The sequence below is a fragment of the Lycium barbarum genome, chromosome 11 (genome assembly GCF_019175385.1).
Source record: "Lycium barbarum isolate Lr01 chromosome 11, ASM1917538v2, whole genome shotgun sequence".
NCBI classification, from domain to species: domain Eukaryota; kingdom Viridiplantae; phylum Streptophyta; class Magnoliopsida; order Solanales; family Solanaceae; genus Lycium; species Lycium barbarum.
In genome coordinates this window covers 98,000,213-98,019,496 of record NC_083347.1, presented here as the reverse complement: position 1 = coordinate 98,019,496, position 19,284 = coordinate 98,000,213, and the positions used below count along the sequence as shown (strand labels likewise).

Here is a 19,284-nt window from a genome sequence, read left to right as displayed (position 1 = left end):
ATTTCATCCGGAGCTACAGCTTTTGGTATTATTTTTTTGTGTACATACCTATGGGCATGGTCGGGTCCTGTCCCGCCTATATGATGTGACATACTCTTCTTAGAGGCTCGTAGACAGTTGTGTATGATTAGATGTCCTTAGCCTTGTCGGCTTATATTTTGTATATCATTTTGATAGCCTCGTCGGCTTATGTACATTGATATGGGCATAGTTGTTAATGATGTTATGAATGTGTTGTTGCCCAACGAGATTAGCACTATTGATGCATATAAATTATGAGTAAGCCATGTGGCTCACCTAGATGTGAATATGAGAGTATGATAAGAGGTACCCGGGTGGGTTAGCACCGGGTGCCCGTCATGGCCCTCCGGTTGGGTCGTGACAGACATAATTGAAAAGATAAGTGTCTGAATTATTAACTCAGGGGTTGATTCAACATAGTTGCAGTCCTTTTGCCTCTCCAGTAATACTAATAGGTAAAAAAGATGGGAGCTGGAGGATGTGTGTAGACTACAGAACACTTAACCAAATTACAATCAAAGATAAATTCCCTATACCCCTTACCCCTGATTGAAGAGTTGTTAGGGGAGTTGGGGGGCTCACAAATTTATTCTAAGATTGACTTAAGGTCCGGTTACCACCAAATTAGAATGACACCTGCTGATATCCATAAAACAGCTTTTAGGACTCATTCTAGCCATTTTGAGTATTTGGTTATGCCTTTTGGGCTGACCAATGCTCCATCTAGTTTCCAAGGTTTGATGAACCACATTTTTAAGAATCACTTGAGGAAGTTCATCATGGTCTTCTTTGATGATATTCTAGTATTCAGTCAGAGTTTGCAAGCTCATGTTGAGCATTTGAGGACAATCTTTGCATTGCTTAGACAAAACCATCTTTATGCTAGAAGATCTAAGTGTGTTTTTGCTGCATCTAAGATAGAGTATTTGGGACACCTGATTTCTGCTCATGGGGTGGAAACAGACCCCAAAAAGATTGTTGCTGTTAAATCTTGGCCAATGCCAAGAAATCTCAAACACTTGAGAGGTTTCTTAGGATTATCAGGATATTATAGAAGGTTTATTAAGGGCTATGGGAAGATTAGCAAGCCCTTGACTGATTTATTGAAGAAGGAAGGATTTAAATGGTCAGACCAAGCTATTGCAGCCTTCATAGCATTACAAGAAGCCTTGACTACTGCACCAGTTCTTGCCTTACCAGATTTTTCTATACCCTTCATTGTAGAAACTGATGACTGTGACTTGGGGCTTGGTGCAGTTTTGATGCAGCAGGGAAGACCAATAGCTTATCTAAGTAAGGGTTTATCAGGACAACATTTGGCTCTGTCTGTGTATGACAAGGAACTACTTGCATTGGTGATGGCAGTTACAAAATGGGAACAGTACTTGATGGGCACTCATTTTACTGTGAGGTCTGATCAGAAAGCACTAAAGTTCCTATTGGAGCAGAAGTTGCATACAGGGTCCCAACTCAAATGGATCACTAAATTGATGCAATTTAACTTTGACATTGAGTACAAAAAGGGTAAGGAAAATAAGGCAGCTGATGCCTTATCTAGGCTGCCAGCTGTCCTTTTGGCCGCAATCTCACTCTCTTCTGTAAGAACTGATTTGCTTCAATCCATCATGGATAGTTGGAAGTTAGATGAACACCTGTTCGCCTTGATACAACAGATGGAACACTCTAAAGAGGAAATCAAAGGATACACTTATCTTAACCAACAGTTGAGGAGGAAAGGGAAGCTGGTAGTAGGTCCAGATTTTTCCTTGAAGAACTGAAATACTTAAATTATGGCATGATTCTATGATGGGAGGGCATTCTGGTATGGATCACACATATAGGAGGGTTGCCGCTTTATTTTATTGGAGAGGCCTGAAAAAGGAAGTTGAAGATTATGTTAAAAAGTGTGCCATTTGTCAAAAGAGCAAGGCTGATTCTGCAGCCTACCCGGGGTTGCTGCAACCTTTGGCTATACCTCCTCTTGCTTGGAGTAGCATCAGCATGGACTTCATTGAGGGCTTACCTAAGTCCAAGGGCAAGTCTGTTATCTGGGTAATAGTTGATAGCCACCTCCACTGCATTTGCCTTATCTAGCTGGTGACTCTGATTTACCTGAGGTGGACAGGAGTATGATCACTAGGGAATTTAAACTTCAACTCTTAAAGTTTCTGTTGATTTGGTATTAATGACTAAGATTGAGATGTTGATTTGATATTGATGATTAAGATTGATAGCTTAATTTTAGGAATATATTGTATTGATGTGAATGATTAAGAATTGATTGTGTAATATTGTCTTTCCTTATTTAGTCTTAGAACTCATGTATAAGTACCCATTCTTATGGATTGTATATTCATTCAGAAATACAAGAAGCCCTTTCTTCTTGCTAAAAATCTTCATGGTATCAGAGCCATTGCTGCCTTTTTGAGGTGAGTTTTCTCCCTCGCAGCACTAGGGTTCCGTGTTTTATCAAAGAGGTCGAGTTTTTCTCTCTCTTTGTGGCTGTCCGCACAAAAAACTCCTCCCGTTCAGTTCGTTTCTGGATTATTTTTCTCTGTTGGGTCGCTGGAACATTCTGAGCCTATCCCTATCAGTTTTGATTTTTTTTCCGATCACCGGAATTAGGATTCCGGCATGGCAGCCAACTTTCCGGCGATTTTTTTCTGGATTTTTTTTTTTCAGTTCTCGGGTCATAGGCCTATTCTAACCCTTCCCATCCAGATAATATGGGTGACACTACTTCTGGAGAGACTTTGTCTCAAGATGAAGTTCAATATCTTCGCCGTCTTCTGAACAAACTTGGCTCTTCTAATGTTGCTAGCCCCAATTATGTGCAGTCAGGTATTGCTTTTAATGCTCAGCTTAATTGTTGGATTATTGATTCTCGTGCGAATAGACACATGACGGGCTCTTCTAAAGGCCTTCAAAATTACTCTCCTAGTCCCAAAGGAAATTATGTCAGAATAGCCAATGGCTCCCTAACCCCTGTCTCTGGAACAGGTTCAATCTTTTGTACTCCTGATATTACCTTATCATCCATTCTTCATGTGCCTGATTTTCCTATTAACCTATTATCTGTTAGCGCTATCACCAAAGAACTAAACTGTAGTGTCAGATTCTTTCCTGATTATTGTGTTTTTGAAGACCTTCATACAGGGAAGAAGATTGGCAGTGGTAGATTGCATGATGGCTTATATTTGATCGATGGAACTCGAGACTCTGGTTAGGCCTTTTTTGTAGGAAATAAGGATGTCAACCGAGAAATAATACAGTGGCATAGACGGTTGGGACACCCATCTTTTTTTGCTTTAAAAAAGTTATACCCTGGTTTATTTTCTAGAACTGAGTTTGAATCTTTGTCTTGTGATGCATGTGAATATGCCAAGCACACTAAAAACTCTTATCCTCTGAGTGACAATAAAAGCACAATTCCCTTTTCGACTATTCATTCTGATGTCTGGGGTCCTACTCAAACACTTTCTTTGTCTGGTAGTCGATGGTTTGTTACTTTTATCGATTGTTGCACTAGAATGACATGGGTATATCTGTTAAAAGCCAAAAGTGAAGTTTTCTCCTGTTTTAAGTCATTTCATAAGATGATTTGTACTCAGTTTGAGGCTAAGATAAAGATATTTTGAACTGACAATGGCACAGAATACATGGATAAAACTTTTGGAGCTTACTTGGAGTCTTTTGGGATAATGCATCAAACTAGTTGTCCTTATACTAGTGCACAAAATGGGGTTGCTGAAAGAAAAAATAGGCATTTGTTAGAAGTAGCAAGATCCCTTTTGTTTACTATGAATCTGCCGAAGCCTTACTGGGGGGATGCCATTCTAGTAGCTGCCTACCTTATCAATAGAATGCCACTTAAAACTCTTAATTTCCGGAGTCCTTTAGAAGCTTTAAAGGGTAAAAATGACTATACTGTTCCTCCAAAGATATTTGGGTGTGTTTGCTTTGTTCACGCTAGGAACTCTGGGAAACTTGAACCTAGAGCTCTTAAATGTGTTTTTATTGGGTATTCTCCAACACAGAAAGGGTACAAATGTTATCACCCTCCTTCTAGGAGATTCTTTGTCAGTATGGATGTTACCTTTCGGGAATCTGAGCCCTATTTTAGTATTACACCATCACCTCTTCAGGGGGAGAATTATAAGGAAGAAGAGATGGTTTTTCCTAGTTCTATTGTTGAAACTACTGCCACAAGGGAAAGTGAAATTGGAGAAAGAATTCAGGGGGAGACTATTGAAACTACTGCCATAAGAGAAAGTGAAAGAATTCAGGGGGAGACTGTTGGGCGTTTGGATAGGCCTGATTTGATTACTTACTCAAGGAGAAATAGAGCAGAAGAAGCCATCATGCAACCTGCCGAAGCCGAACCTTCTTCTTCTGGTGAATTATCTATACTTCCTAATGAGTTAGATTTGCCTATTGCTCACAGGAAAGGAGTCAGATCTTGCACTCAACACCCTTTATCTAACTTTGTTTCCTATAATTCTTTATCGCCTTCCTATAGAGCCTTTTCCTTGTCTATTTCTTCTGTGTCTATTCCCCAGAATTGGAGGGAAGCTTTTGCAGATTCTAAGTGGAAGCAAGCTATGATGGAAGAAATGAAGGCCTTATCAAAGAATGAGACTTGGGAACTTGTCGCATCACCACCAGACAAGAAGTTGGTTGGTTGCAAATGGGTCTTCACTGTAAAACATAAAGTTGATGGTTCCATTGAAAGGTTCAAAGCAAGATTGGTGGCTAAAGGATTCACTCAGACTTTTGGAGTGGATTATCAAGAGACATTTGCTCCTGTTGCAAAAATGAATACTATTAGAATTCTTCTATCTTGTGCAGCTAATCTTGACTGGGACTTGCAACAGTTTGATGTGAAGAATGCATTTCTTCATGGAGACTTAGAAGAAGAGGTGTACATGGAGATTCCTCCTGGTTTTGGTACTAAACAAAGTCAAGAAAAGGTATGCAGACTGAAGAAAGCCTTGTATGGATTGAAGCAATCTCCTAGAGCTTGGTTTGACAGATTCTATAAAGCAATGATCTCCTTTGGTTACCAACAAAGCAATGCGGATTACACCCTTTTTATACGACATTTAAAGGGTAAACTCACTCTTCTCATAGTTTATGTTGATGACATAGTAATGACAGGAGATGACAAAGAGGAGATGACCCGATTGAAGAAGTTGTTGGCACAGGAATTTGAGATCAAGGATCTAGGAAAATTGTAGTACTTCTTGGGAATTGAAGTTGCTAGATCAAAAAGAGGAATCTTTATTTCTCAAAGAAAGTATATTCTGGATCTCTTGAAAGAAACAGGTATGACAGGTTGCAAACCAGCAGAATCACCCATTGAAAGCAATCACAAACTACAAAGCGGAGTTGGAAAGTCAGTTGATAAAGAGAGATATCAGAGGCTAGTTGGAAGACTCATTTATCTCTCTCACACTAGACCAGACATAGCCTATTCAGTCAGCCTAGTGAGTCAATTTATGCATGATCCTCGAGATCCTCATATGCAAACTGTCTTTCACATCTTGCGGTATCTGAAGTCTGCTCCAGGAAAAGGTCTACTTTACTCCAGACATGGTCACCTCCAAATAGAAGCCTTTACCGATGCAGATTGGGCTGGGTCTTTAGATGACAGAAGGTCTACATCCGGTTACTGTACACTCGTAGGAGGAAACTTGGTCACTTGGAGAAGCAAGAAGCAAAGTGTAGTTGCTAGATCAAGTGCGGAGGCAGAATATAGAGCTATGGCCCAGGGTGTTTGCGAACTTTGGTGGTTACAAAAGTTACTAGAAGAATTGAGATTGTCTGAAAAAAGGAAACTTACCTTGTATTGTGACAACAAGGCTGCAATCAGTATAGCTCAAAATTCAGTCCAGCATGACCGAACAAAGCACGTTGAAATTGATCGACACTTCATCGAAGAAAAAGTCACAGGTGGTGTCTTGAGTTTATTCCACGTGTCATCAGAAAAACAACTAGCTGATGTGTTTACTAAAGGCCTCAACAAACGGACTTTTCATACACTGGTTTGCAAGTTGGGCATGTGCGACATCTTTGCACCAACTTGAGGGGGAGTGTTGATTTGGTATTAATGACTAAGATTGAGATGTTGATTTGATATTGATGATTAAGATTGATAGCTTAATTTTAGGAATATATTGTATTGATGTGAATGATTAGGAATTGATTGTGTAATATTGTCTTTCCTTATTTAGTCTTAGAACTCATGTATAAGTACCCATTCTTATGGATTGTATATTCATTCAGAAATACAAGAAGTCCTTTCTTCTTGCTAAAAATCTTCAGTTTCACTTAACGAGAGCCCAGCAGAGAATGGAGTCTCAGGCTAATAAGAAGAGGTCTGATAGACATTTTCAGATAGGGGATTGGGTATTTTTAAAGCTGCAACCTCATAGGCAAGTTACCATGTCCCATCAACAATTCAGCAAACTATCCTTCAAGTACTATGGTCCTTATATGATTCTACAGAAGATTGGGTCTGTTGCTTATAGATTGGCTTTACCACAAGAATTGCTTATTTATCCTACCTTTCATGTGTCACTGCTTAAACCTTGTCATGCTATTCCTGAGGTCATTTCTCATCCTCCTGTGGTCAGCTTGTCAAGTCCTTTTTGTCCTCAAACCAGTTAAGGTGTTGGATAGGAGGCTAATTCAAAAGGGCAGTAAAGCTGTAGCACAGCTTCTTATTCAGTGGGATCAGTTGCCTGAAGATCAAGCTTCTTGGGAGGATGCGAATGCTGTTCGAGTTCATTTTCCTACATTTCATCCTTGAGGACAAGGATGTTTTTGAGGGGGTGGTATTGATATGCCCCTGCATACCTGGGAAGATTGCGGCTGTTGCGAGGTGTACACTGTGCTTGCAGAGTGATACCAAGCTGTTAGTTATGAGTTAGTTACTATGTTTATCCATTTACACTTAAGTCCTTTATGTTATTAAATAAGAGCTTACGTATATTACACATTAGTCCTCGGTTATTTTGCACTTTAGTCCCTCAGCTAAGTCAGCTGAGTATATGTAAGAATGGAGGTTCTTCCATGGAAGGTTATGAAATGAGAATCAGTATTTCCTTCTCTTAGCTTAATTCTATTAATTTCTTGTTTAATTAGTTTAATCTACATCAATTTGTATTGATAATTCGTTATTGTATTCTTGATATTCCATTTTGGTTATTGAGAATCTGTCCGTAATCCATGAAAACCCATACTTTGCATTCCATGGGTTCTTACATGCAAGATATGAACTATTGTGCTTATTTTCATGAAAATCTTACATGTCTCCATGTTTTCATACAAGTATATTGTGTAATTATATATTCATGTTATATTATACTTACAATTCATGTCTACATATCGTGTTTAAGAAAACCATGGGCTCAGATGCCACCTATTTTCATGTTCATGTTTCTGGGAGTTGCACAGATTACCGAGAAGGCTCAGATAGCCTGAAACTACGCTTGCCACCGTAGGATAAGGATCACTCCGCCCAGTTAGGACGATTCCTTCATGTTTTATTGATTGGATCCTTTCATGTCATGTTTATGTCTCATACCCCTGGCAAGGTATGAGATTGCTCTGCTGGTCGGGCCAGGTACCAGACTCCACATACCCACGTGGTGATTCATGTTGTCGGTTATATTAATGTTCTCCCAACTAAAAATGCTTTTAACTCATGTTATATATATATATATATATATATATACTCATGTCAGATGATACTCATGTTCATGTTCAGCTTACAGATACAGATACAGTTTCAGTTTCAGTTATTTCCATGTGCCATGCTTATTTCATTCAGTTGCTTCACATACCAGTACAATTCGAATGTACTGACGTCTCCTTTTATTTTCTTGAGGGCCTACATTTCACGATGCAGATTTGCAGGACGACGGATCAGCTGGTTAGGACACTGCTCGTAGCAGCTTTTTGGTGAGCCCTATCTCATTCAAGGTTTAGTTAGTATTTATATTTCATGTTAGTTTTGCAGTTAAGGTATGCCAGGGGCCTTGTCCCCGTAAACAGTTTAGCAGTCGGACTCATGTCAAAGGTTTCATAAACTAGTCAGTTATGTCATGTCAGATGTTCAGAGTCGTATAGCCAGTAATGGCTCAACATTTATTATATTTTCAGATTATTTCCGCATCATGTTTAAACAGTATTTTCATTAGTATTATGATAACTCATGTTATTATCAGACTATCCATGTTTTAAAGTTATACTCCGCATTCAGTTCATGCCCCATGTTGATTCAGCAAACCATGTGGTTCGCTCGGTCACATGCAGTCAGGCACCGAGTGTCGTGTTACGCCCAAGCCATGGTTCGAAGTGTGACACCTACGTACTAAAAGTTGTCGAAAAAACTAATTTCATCAATAAATATTGTAAGAAGTATCATACGAAAACACATAGCTTTTTCTCTGGGTCAATAAAGTCATGAAATTCTTAATTTGCAACGTTAACGGATTTACGTGAACCAATTACATGTTTTTCACCTAGCCTTTCTAGGATTAGCCCTTATATTTGGGTGTATAGCAGAGGTCTTACTTCCAAATCCAATTATACTGGCTTTTTCCGGGGGATTGGTTCTCATTTAAAGTTATAAACAATTATTCTATTTATATTTAACTCACATATTTGACTTCCTAAATATTCTTAATGTAGTTTATGTTGTTAATTGAGTACCGAACGAGTCAAGGACAGTGACAGTTCGTCAAACAACAGATACTACTTAGTTACCTCCCAAAGCGTGCAGCCCAGTGCAGGGCAGTCCAGCCACTTATGTCACGGAAGTTAACACTAACTCCAGCATTTAGAATTGGGTGCAATGCCCACTCAAACCCCAGGCCAGCAATCATGTGTATTATCCCTTGTTCTTTCCTGGACAAGGAATAGCCAATTTGGTTATCTTTTTCTTGCAATTTGGATGAAAGCCACTGTTGCAACTTGTCTTTTAAAAGCTCTTGAAGAAGCCAATCAACAGTTATCATTGATGCTGAAGTACCAAAGAAAAGAGATTCAATAACTTGGCTCCATGAATCTTCGCTGGCTTTGGATTTCTCCAAGATATCATTGTTTGACTCAGAACCATCTCCTTTCTGCACTGATGAGTCAGATAAAAGCATCTGCACAAATCTGACAAGTAGCAACAGTTCCTCTGAACTCTTAGAAGCTCCTCCTACTTCAGGTAGAATACTTTGACCACGATCATCAAGCTTAACACGGTATTCAAACTCTCTCACTTCACTGCATGACACCCTATTGCCAGTAGTGATACAGAGTGCAACTTTACCTGGCAAGTGAGGAGGCGCCTGGCAGCGGATGGCACCTTCCTTGATGATCTGAACAGGAACTTCAATATCACCGAACATACAAGTCCATGTGTAATCTGATGGATTGCAGAGATACGATCCAACTATAACTACCTGCACCAAATAGCTTGAAGTTCAAATAACTGGATAATGAAACATCTTGACGAAATAAACTTTCACGACATCCTACATGGAACATCTGATTTCCCAGGATTTTCAGGATATTCAGAAGAATAAGGTACCCAGAAGTTGACTTTAAAGAGCCTTCATCAAAAAGCAAACTTCAAACGTGCCAGACTATTTGACAATGGAGACAATTCATTTACAAGTTTCAACTCTATATATGAAGTCAAAGACCACAGAGCTTGAGATTGCACATCTCTAAGGTTGAGAAATGATACTTGACTTAGTCATCGTGAATTAGTTACTAAATCTGGTTAAATCTTTTTCTCTTTTCCCTTTTTTTTTTTTTTTTTTTTTGTGGTTGGGTTAGGGGGCGGGGGGTCACACCCGAGGCAAATCCCACATCAACAAAACACGGGAGAGATGTTGGGTATATAAGGAAGCAAGCCTTAGATCCTAGTGACATGTTTTAAAGCCGTGTCGGCCTAGGCCCAAAGCGGACAATATCACTAGTGGGCTAGGCTGTTACATATGGTATCAGAGCCACTCCGCGTGCAACCTTGAACGATAACGCCGAGTCCCTAAGGGAGGGGGGGGTGTGTGTGTGTGTGTGGGGGGGGGGGGGGGGGGATTGTATGTAACACCCTAAGCAAATCCCACATTGACAACACACGGGAGAGATACTGGGTATTAGGAAGCAAGCCTCAGATGTTTTAAAGTCGTGCGGGCCTAGGCCAAAGCAGACAATATCACTAGTGGGTGGGGTGTTACAGGGGGAGGGGGTACTATGTTTTATCAGCCATGACTGTGAAAAACCCAAGTCACAACATAACTGGTTTTGTTCACAAGAATATTTCAAGCTTTTGTAAGCAATACATAGAAAGAAGGTTGTTGGCAGTGATAATGGTATTAGCTTGCCGGACAACAACTCACGACTTCAAGAGTTGCTTTGTTAGAGCATAAAAACTGAACTAAGTTTTAAAAAATGGCTTAAAATGTACATAAGCAGGCAATTGTGATGTTGGCATTATTTGCACAAGCTGAAAAGAAATATCCACAAACACCACAAAAAGAAAGAATCACTAAATCATGAGATATACCTTTGTTGTCTCAGATGAATAACCCCAATCAGGAGATATATCATGAATAGTAAATTTCTGCTTCTGGACAATGGTTAAGCTCATATCAGCTTCAAATGAAGTTCCAATCTGATCTTGGTCAAATATTGTCGTATACTGGTCAGGGTAGGATCCAAAAGTACTTATTTGTGCACGTGCAGGATACTTGAAATCATCGACTTGCTTTAGATTTGTCAAAGAAGCTACAAAGCAACAGGGTATTTTTATTTTTTTTTAGATTAAGATATTATGCAAGATACTAGATGTAGAAGATAAAAATTATCATCTGGATTTTCCAAAAAAAGCTTACATTCCAGAGCTTCCTTTCCACCAAATTTAGGCCACCTATCGCTTTCGGTTGCTTCTATTGGTACACTTCCTGATGAAGTTTGTAACATTCCCTGATCAAGTGCAGACATGTTAGCTGGAAGAAAGAGAATGAAGCGAATATTGAAATAATAGATGAAATAAGTGGTTATCAGAGGCAGAAGAATTATTTGGAAAGGCCCAGAAATAACATCAAATATGGTTTATATTTAATGAGTGCCACTTTGAGCACATGAACTTTCTACTAATTATACACAGCATCGGCCGCAGTGACAAGGAGTCATAGTCGTAATGACACGGGTGCAAATAACCATGCCAATAAAAGAACAGGCATATGAAATAAAAGTTAATTTCAAAGACACTTCCTCACATTCTCATCCCACTTTCCAAAACATTTGGCTTGTGACTCAGCAGCCGGAGAGCTCCTGCAGTGATCCAGCATCTCTTTCCACATGTTATCATCCAGGTTCAAAAGTTGATCCTGAGATTCACTGCTCTCACCTACAAATGACACTATTATCAGTATTCCTTAGTATTTTCTGCTCCTAAATTAGAAATGCATGTGTTCTTCGTACTTGCTGCTAGAAACGACATCTGTTATGTCAATGGCACCAAAGGGAAATTAAATGAATGGAATTGGGATATGGATGGAATATAATGAAATAGAGCCACTTTGAGGTTCCCTCTGAAATGAGGCATGTAATTAAATTAGAATGCATGAGTGCTCAAGAAAACGCAGATAGAAAGTCTATGACATGGCAGTAATTGCCAATGTCCAGCACCAGCATCATGTCACCGCTGCGGATACTATCAGAAACCAAAAAGGCTTCACTTAAAGAATTATTTGTAGATAACTTACACAAATCAAAACTTAGAAAAATGAGGTACTCTTCCTTGATCTGCAATCTTATAAAAAGTATAACTAGTTATGTGTTCAACATAACATTTTCGCAACCAGGGGGGAACAAGCTATGGAACGCCAAAACGGCCTCAGTTTATCTAACTCATGACTGAGCTGGCAGAAGTCATGTTATCAATCGACATTCATCAGAAGTATGATAACTAGGGAAAATAAAAAATGGGGGAATTCTTTTTGAGTACTTCTTCTCAAATAGCTATTAAAAGGACTAGCATTCAAACAAAAAGACTCTCAACCAGGTATTGAGTCATAACAGTATGAAGTCTAAGAATAACAAAAACTTAGTGGACTAACCAAATTGACGAAATATCCACCTTGTTCGCAACAAAGCACAAGGAAAGAAGAAATCTCTGAATCTCGAGTTTGCGTGCTTAAAAGAATTCAATGCAGTGACATATAATAAGGATGTATATCTGCATCTAATAATAATCTTCTGGTATGAAAAATGACAAAACCTGAATGAGGCTGCAACAGAAGATTATTTGAATTGTCCTGGATCTGGAAAAGTGAATTTTTGTCATGTACAAGATTTTCAGCATCATTCGAGTTCTCAATCTCACTATAGAGGGGATAAATTTCTCCCGAGCTGTCATCATTTAAACTTAACTGCTCCTCAAGTCTTCGCAATGCTTGACTTATCTCAACCCTTGGTAAGCTGCTCACCCCCTCTGTTCTCCCAGTAATGTCTGAGACGTTCATCCCATTACTATTGATGACTGCATCAGAACAAATTTCCCCATATCCAGGGCTAGATTCATTCTGGTATTGTTGACAAGATTCACTACCAACAACAGTGAAGCCTGGATGTTGAGTAGAAGATAAGCTGGGACTCAGAGAGAAAGTAGAGGAAACTGGAGATGACTGTGACATGAATGCTGCAATCTGCTTCCCCTAGGGTCATAAGTGAAACTAGTACTGTAAAGACTGCTTTAATTAATTAACATACTAGATCTAAACGTATTAGCTCACCAAACAAGTATAAGTTTCCTAATATAGAATTTCAATGCCGAAAGCAATTACAAAAACTTCTCCAGTCTAGTGTCAAATTGTTAGCAGCTTTTACATGAAAATTACAAAAACAATAAAAAAGAAGCAAGGATTGAAACTAAGATACTAAAACTTAACAAAGAAGGAAGCCTTTCATTGATGTCTTGATGAAATAGAGTTAACTTAGTAGCAAGAGTCATGCTATGACATGGGATATTTGTACAATTGGGTTCCTGAAGACTGACCTCAGTTATATCTCTGTAGTGTACCAAAACAATGTGCTCATACGCACTGCCAAACATGCAAATTTGAGAGCAAATAAAGGAAAAAACAATCAGTTTCAGGTCCCACCTTTATCAAAGAGAGAGAAAGAGAGACAGATGAAAGGAAAGGGAGCCCTTAAATTTTAGTTAACTTGCTCATGTGTGCTCCTTATCCATTCAGCTGTCCCAAACTCCCAAGAAGTTTAAAACTTCTTTCTTAAACTGCTCCAGATCTAGAAGCAAAGGACTAGATTACAGATCAATAGCAAGTAAACTCACGGGTCCAACATCCAATAGCTTCGCCTCTGGAAGTTAGGGTTCTTCTCTCCATGTGCATAATAACAATTTAGCGCTTCAGCATTTCCAACCTAGCAGCAGAAGAGAGAAATAGAAAACTTCTCACCTAATGACAAGTGTCATGAAAACTAACACATGAACATCATAGGCATTTTCTTTTTCTTTTCTTGTTTTTCAAGAGGTCGTTTAGAGAATCAACCAACAAAAAAGTCCATAGCTCAGGTGAACACACCTCCCTCCACGTAAACTATACAACAAATGTTTAGACAAGATTGTCATTTGCATTGTTCAATAAACATGACATTTCCCATCAATTGTTACCTTAAGCCGCTCATGTGCCTCTCCTACAGCTCTTCCATCCTTCTTTTTACGCCAATTATGACCATCTTTACGGAAGTACCTGAGGACCCTCTTGTTAAAGAGAAACATAGATCCACCTGTTGATTCCAACCACTTTTGTAAGATGGCAGTGGGAAAAGAGGATAACATAGCCTGATTCTGATGTAAGAGGGTTACCACCAGTGTTTTAAAAGGCGAGGGCGTAAGGCGGGGCGTTTTACGTCTGCCTCAGTGAGGCGTAAGCCCCGTGGGGTTTTAATTTTTAGTATTTTATAAAATGATATAATTATAATAAATACTTTTAAATAGGTGAAATAGCGTAAAAATTTGAAGAAAACTATATATATATATATATATATATATATATATATGCTCCACCCCCACAAAAAAACTAATTAGAACAATCTATTATATGCTACTTACAAGTACAAGTGACTACTCGTTACTTTTTTGAGATAGTAGAAGACAAGATAAATAATTGGAAAAGAATATATATTAGGCATTCTAACAATAAAAAAAGGTCTTGACTTTTAAATTTAATGTTCCAGTTCCTTTTTAAAACATTTGAGTAATTACATGTTGACTTTTGAGAATTTGGGCATTATATTAAGGACTTATTTAACAAATTTCATTTTAGTTTGAAGAAGTTTTCTGGGCTTACGCCCCAACACGCCTCAACAAAAAAAACTCGCCCCAAACGCCCGGGCGTACGCCTTTGGAGACTTTCGCCCCGACCCATCGCCCCGGGGCATTTTTGGTACGCCCCGCCCCAGGGCTCGCCCCGAAAACGCCTTTTAAAACACTGGTTACCACTAGATATGTATTATTAAAAATTGATCATTGTTATGAATAGATATTATTCATCTTGCTGAAATGGGAGCAAAAAAATAAAGAGGGAGGAGACTACTAGCTGGCTTTTGAGGTGGTTGATGCGCAAGTTGACGGTCCTCATGATTCTGTAGTATGAAGAGCACTTCTGCAGGTCTTAACCACCTAAAACGGCCTTCTCGAACCAAATCATTTACGTTGTATCCTGAAACATGAAATAGCAACAGTTGCTAAAAAATCTTCTAGTGCAGCAAATACGGCTCCTCACAATCAATTTTCGAACGGCGCAGAACATAAAAGCACTCATCAATTGTTTCCCAGGATAAACAACTATTTCAGGAAGAAACTGTTTAAAATGTTATGACATACTTTCACAAAATGGGTGTGGATGACAGTAACGGCAACAGGATATGGGCTTTCTGTGTGTTGCGAAGTAAAACCTTATAAGCGAAAAACCAAGAACTTGTATCATGTTCTTGCGGAGGAAAAGAAGATTGTTTCTCACTGATAATTAAACATCCTTAGTTGGCAAACTTACAAAATTTTGTTAGAAGAAATCTTTTTTGATGTATTATGGTAAGAAATTTAGGAAATTTTATGAACTGTAAGTAAGTTAAGAAACACATTCCACCTTTAGCTTCCTTTCCGGAAAGTATAAAAAAGAGTGATGGTACTGTATTTTATTTTTTTATCTCCCTTTTTCTTCATCCCTTATCTTCTAACAAGATCCAAAAGAAGATATGCTCAACCGAAGAGAGATGGAAGCATAGCGAAAGAAGCCATTTTCAAGTAATTCCTCACTATCCAACGATACCTAGCTCCAAATGATATGCTTCAAGAGTCAAACATAAGCTGCTAGAGGTAGAAATATTACTAAGTAATTAGTTGGTCAAATTGCAGTTAGTTCTTACCATTAGATCTAGTTATCTATCTGCTTAATTTTCACAGTTACATGTTTCTCAGGTGTCAGTATCTCTCCTATTCCTCCTGATACATGATGCCAATAGTTCACGGATATTCACTGCTAAATCTTTTTATAAAGGATAATGGAAAAGGGAAAACATGGCTCTCCCTCATTTGGATCCCCAAGGCCTCAAGGAAGGTGGCATTTTTTTGTACAGACTGAGATACTGCTTGCAAAGCTATTAACTGCCAAATTATGATAACAAGGAACAAATTAGTTAGTCCTTAACACTTATTACTCCCTTCTCCAGTCACCTCCAAATTGTGGAGAGCAAATTGGACATATTTGGATTAAAATGGCTGGAGCCACAAGGTGTTAAAGACATTCTTCTCAGTTGAAAATTCAGACAAAAGAGTGGAATGATAAACAGAGCTTCGAGGATTGCTCTCCAGCACTGTTTCAGACCATTTGAAGAGAAAAAGATCTGTTTTTTATGGTGATAACCCAGGCTCCTTCCTCTCACTTCATTTATCCTCCAAACCCTATAGTTTCACTCTCTTGCAAGTGGGACTAGATGCCCATTAATAGCTTAGGACAAACTGCATCCAGTTTGTGCTATTGTGCTCCCTTATGTCATCAATGGGCTTCAACTGAAGCCACTCATATGCCTTAGTTTTCCAAACAAAACAAAGCTCTTTGGATGCAACTGCTCTTTGGGCAGCCGTAGTAAGAAGTTATTTACTAGATAATGCTTCCACAACAACCACATTTTGTTTCAGTCACTGACGAATTTGTGAAGGTGAGAACTAAAGCTCCTAGGCTAAGGCCAAATCGAACTAATTTTCTCAGTATTCATCACTTACTCCATATACTTTAGTAGGAATGAGCGACTCTCCTCTGGTTGTACTGTGTCAACTGGATAAGGAGATTTGATCCAAGATGGTACTACCCATGGGGCTAACTACAATATGCATTGATTCTTTAGCGAGCACCTAAGCTTTTGTCTTTTTCTCGGCCAACACTGGCACCTGAAAGCAGAAAAATAACAAGCCTAATTGACTGATCTCAAAAGTGAAACCTTATTTGCACCGTAAGTAAATTGGGGGGAAACAACAACAACAACTACTACTACTACTAATGCTGCTACTACATAGTCCTTAGAGCGCCCAATTCCCTACAAGGAGAACAACCAGCCGGTCAAGAAGCCAGCATGTAAGTTTTGAACCGATGATTTACATATTCTTACTTAGCCAAGAGGTATTTCCTCTTAAGGCAGCTTAAAAATCCATGTTCTGGCATTAGCATACCTATTGAGTAACGGCTTAATTTATGTGCAAGTGACAAATGGTCAAGTGAAATGACTTTTCATGATTTTCTTTTTTGAAACTGGTAACTGAAATGACTTTTCATGATTTCTGTCACACTTTGTCAGTTTGTTGGTCGGTTAACTGGTCAATTCTAATGCATGATGGATTGATAGAGAAGAGAAAGAAGAGAAAGTTATAGGGAAAAGGAGTGATAGCAACAGCTCACTTAGAGAAGGTAGATGGGAATGGAAGAACTATGTTGGTTCAGTCGAGAAGATGGATTCAAGCAAACATCTTTCCTAGACGCTCCAATTCAGCATGCCTAATTTGCATTATGGGCAATCCTTTTGTTTACAAGCACCAAGGGGTATGGTTTTAAAAAGCATCCGACACATCCAACTGGATTGCAAGTACAAAATGCCAATAACGATCGTCTCAACCATGACATTATCATATAGATACCCATTAGAAGAGGATGATCTCAAATTCCTAGGCCATAGGATTAATTATCTCTTTTTAACTACTAACAACTACGATTACTTCAACAATTTGACTGATTAGCTGAAAGATACCATCTAACTATACAAAGTGCCTCAGAGGGCCTAGCATCCCATCCAGGCAATAATTTCTCATTTATTTCTATCTTCACATGACCAAGTTAGCAAGGGGAAAGGAGTACAAAGCTCTCAACTGGGATTAAAGAAGTCTGGAAAGGCATTCTTTATTTTTCTGCCCCTGCTTCGGCGTAGGTTTATCAACTGATTCAGGTGAGGTTTTTCTTTTTGTCTATATATTATCAAAAAACTGCATCTCGATCAAATTTTGTTCAGAAAACTCAAGCACATACAAGTTATTGTTGAGGTTAACTGGTCTTTCAACCAGTACAAGATACAATGTAAGCTATACAAGTGACTAGGTGATGGTATGAATGAAAAAACAGCCACACGGTCCAGTCATTTCACACATAGTAATTGGTCTTCTTCTAATCATGGAATGCCTCTAGTACCAAAGGCGGATCTAGCCCTTTGTAACATGTTCAACCGCTATCGGCTCGACCTTGCCCCACCCCCACCTCACCCCCTGCACACTTCCACACACACAAACCATGTATGTAAAACGATCAACAAATGTTTATAAATATAATAGCACAATTTAGACTCACTGACTCTAACTCTCTATCTGTATCTTGCAACTACTACTCCCTTCGTCCCAATTTATGTGACAGGTTCAAACTATGTAAACTTTGACCAAATTTTAGAATAATTTTTTTAATCGTGTTGACATGAGAAGAGTGGCAACTTATAATACTTTTCGTATAGTTTTTTAATATCTAAGTTTTAACTTTAAATTATTGAACTGATCTAATCTAATTTAGCTTCAAGATTAGTCAAATTGACCAGAAAACAGTAGCCCAAGAAATAAACACTGAAATAGGAAAACCAAATTAAACCATCAAATCAGTGATTAAAAGGCAACAAGTAGAAGCGTAAACAAGTCCACAAATGTGAAAAGTCGAAAGCATAAGCAATTAACTGTTAATCGAAAAGTAGAATCAATTCTTACCTGATTCTGCCATACTTTTACGAATTGCAGAAAAAGCTCAAGTCTTTCATTTCAATTTTGGAAGGAACTAGGAATTGAGTCCTTTGGCCTTACCAGAGGCTCGTCTATTATTTGTTGAATTTTTGTCTTGTACTGTAATTAGGTAGGTGAGACTACAGTCTAACCTTTTCTATTTTTGGTCAACAAAAATCGCATGATATTGATCAAGTTGCAGAAGTAGTGGACTAAGTTTTGAGTCATTACAGCTTGGGTCGCGAGGGGAACTCTTCGACATATAGAGCCGGTTTGCATTGGCTTAAAAGAAGTAAGTTATAAGCTGATTTACATAAGCTAAGCTAAACGGGCTCAATTAATTTTTTAGGCTTATTTTAAACATAAAATGATTTTAAGCTGATTAGTCAAACACTCAAAAGAGCTGAAAACAGCTTATAAGCAACTTATAAGTCAATCCAAACGGGCTCATAGTTGTTGTATGGGTCATTTGCACGATTACCTTGAAAGGCTTTGGTCTTTAATTTTTGCCGCTCAAATTAGTGGTATCTTTTGCCCTTCATCTAATACCATGAGATTTGGAGTTTGAATCTCAGCTCAGTTAAAAAAAATCGTAGCAAAGTTAGGCCTCAGGCAGAGCTTCAAACTCTACCTACAGAGTTTTGCCTTGCGAATCCAAACCTCTGTCTTGCGAAATTCCTTCTTTTTTTTTACTGAGTTGGGTTCAAATCCAGAACTTCGGGGTTTAGGCGAAGGACAAAAATTAAAAACCAGTGCCTTTAAAGGGCAATCCGCACAAAAAAATGTTGTTGTATTGGGTAAAATTCTGAAAAGACAAATGGGACACGTGACGGTAGCAACAGAACAAAATACAGGAGGCTTTAGAAATAAATTAGAAATAGCAGAAATTACAAAAGTTGTCTCTACTAAAAACAAGTGAAAACTTGATACGA

The 19,284-nt window shown here is 38.6% G+C and overlaps 1 protein-coding gene across 7 annotated transcripts in view; it reads right to left on the bottom strand.

The window, feature by feature from the left end:
• Window positions 1-18,612, bottom strand: part of LOC132620418 (calmodulin-binding transcription activator 4-like) — a 28,053-nt gene extending 9,441 nt beyond the window's left edge. For 3 of the 7 annotated variants that reach the window (XM_060335086.1, XM_060335088.1, XM_060335091.1), the window contains exons 1-10: window positions 18,341-18,611; window positions 14,646-14,771; window positions 13,721-13,836; window positions 13,382-13,470; window positions 13,085-13,130; window positions 12,308-12,743; window positions 11,304-11,434; window positions 10,917-11,007; window positions 10,589-10,809; window positions 8,794-9,479 (exon numbers count right to left, since the gene is read on the bottom strand). In XM_060335086.1, coding sequence (XP_060191069.1) covers window positions 8,794-9,479; window positions 10,589-10,809; window positions 10,917-11,007; window positions 11,304-11,434; window positions 12,308-12,743; window positions 13,085-13,130; window positions 13,382-13,470; window positions 13,721-13,836; window positions 14,646-14,771; window positions 18,341-18,353 — 1,955 coding nt within the window. In that variant the 5' untranslated portion in view covers window positions 18,354-18,611. Of the gene's footprint in view, window positions 1-8,793; window positions 9,480-10,588; window positions 10,810-10,916; window positions 11,008-11,303; window positions 11,435-12,307; window positions 12,744-13,084; window positions 13,131-13,381; window positions 13,471-13,720; window positions 13,837-14,645; window positions 14,772-16,333; window positions 16,499-18,340 lie in introns of all 7 variants that reach the window. The other 4 variants (XM_060335090.1, XM_060335087.1, XM_060335089.1 and 1 more) reach the window with 4 other exon arrangements.
• Window positions 18,613-19,284: the final 672 nt, after the last annotated feature.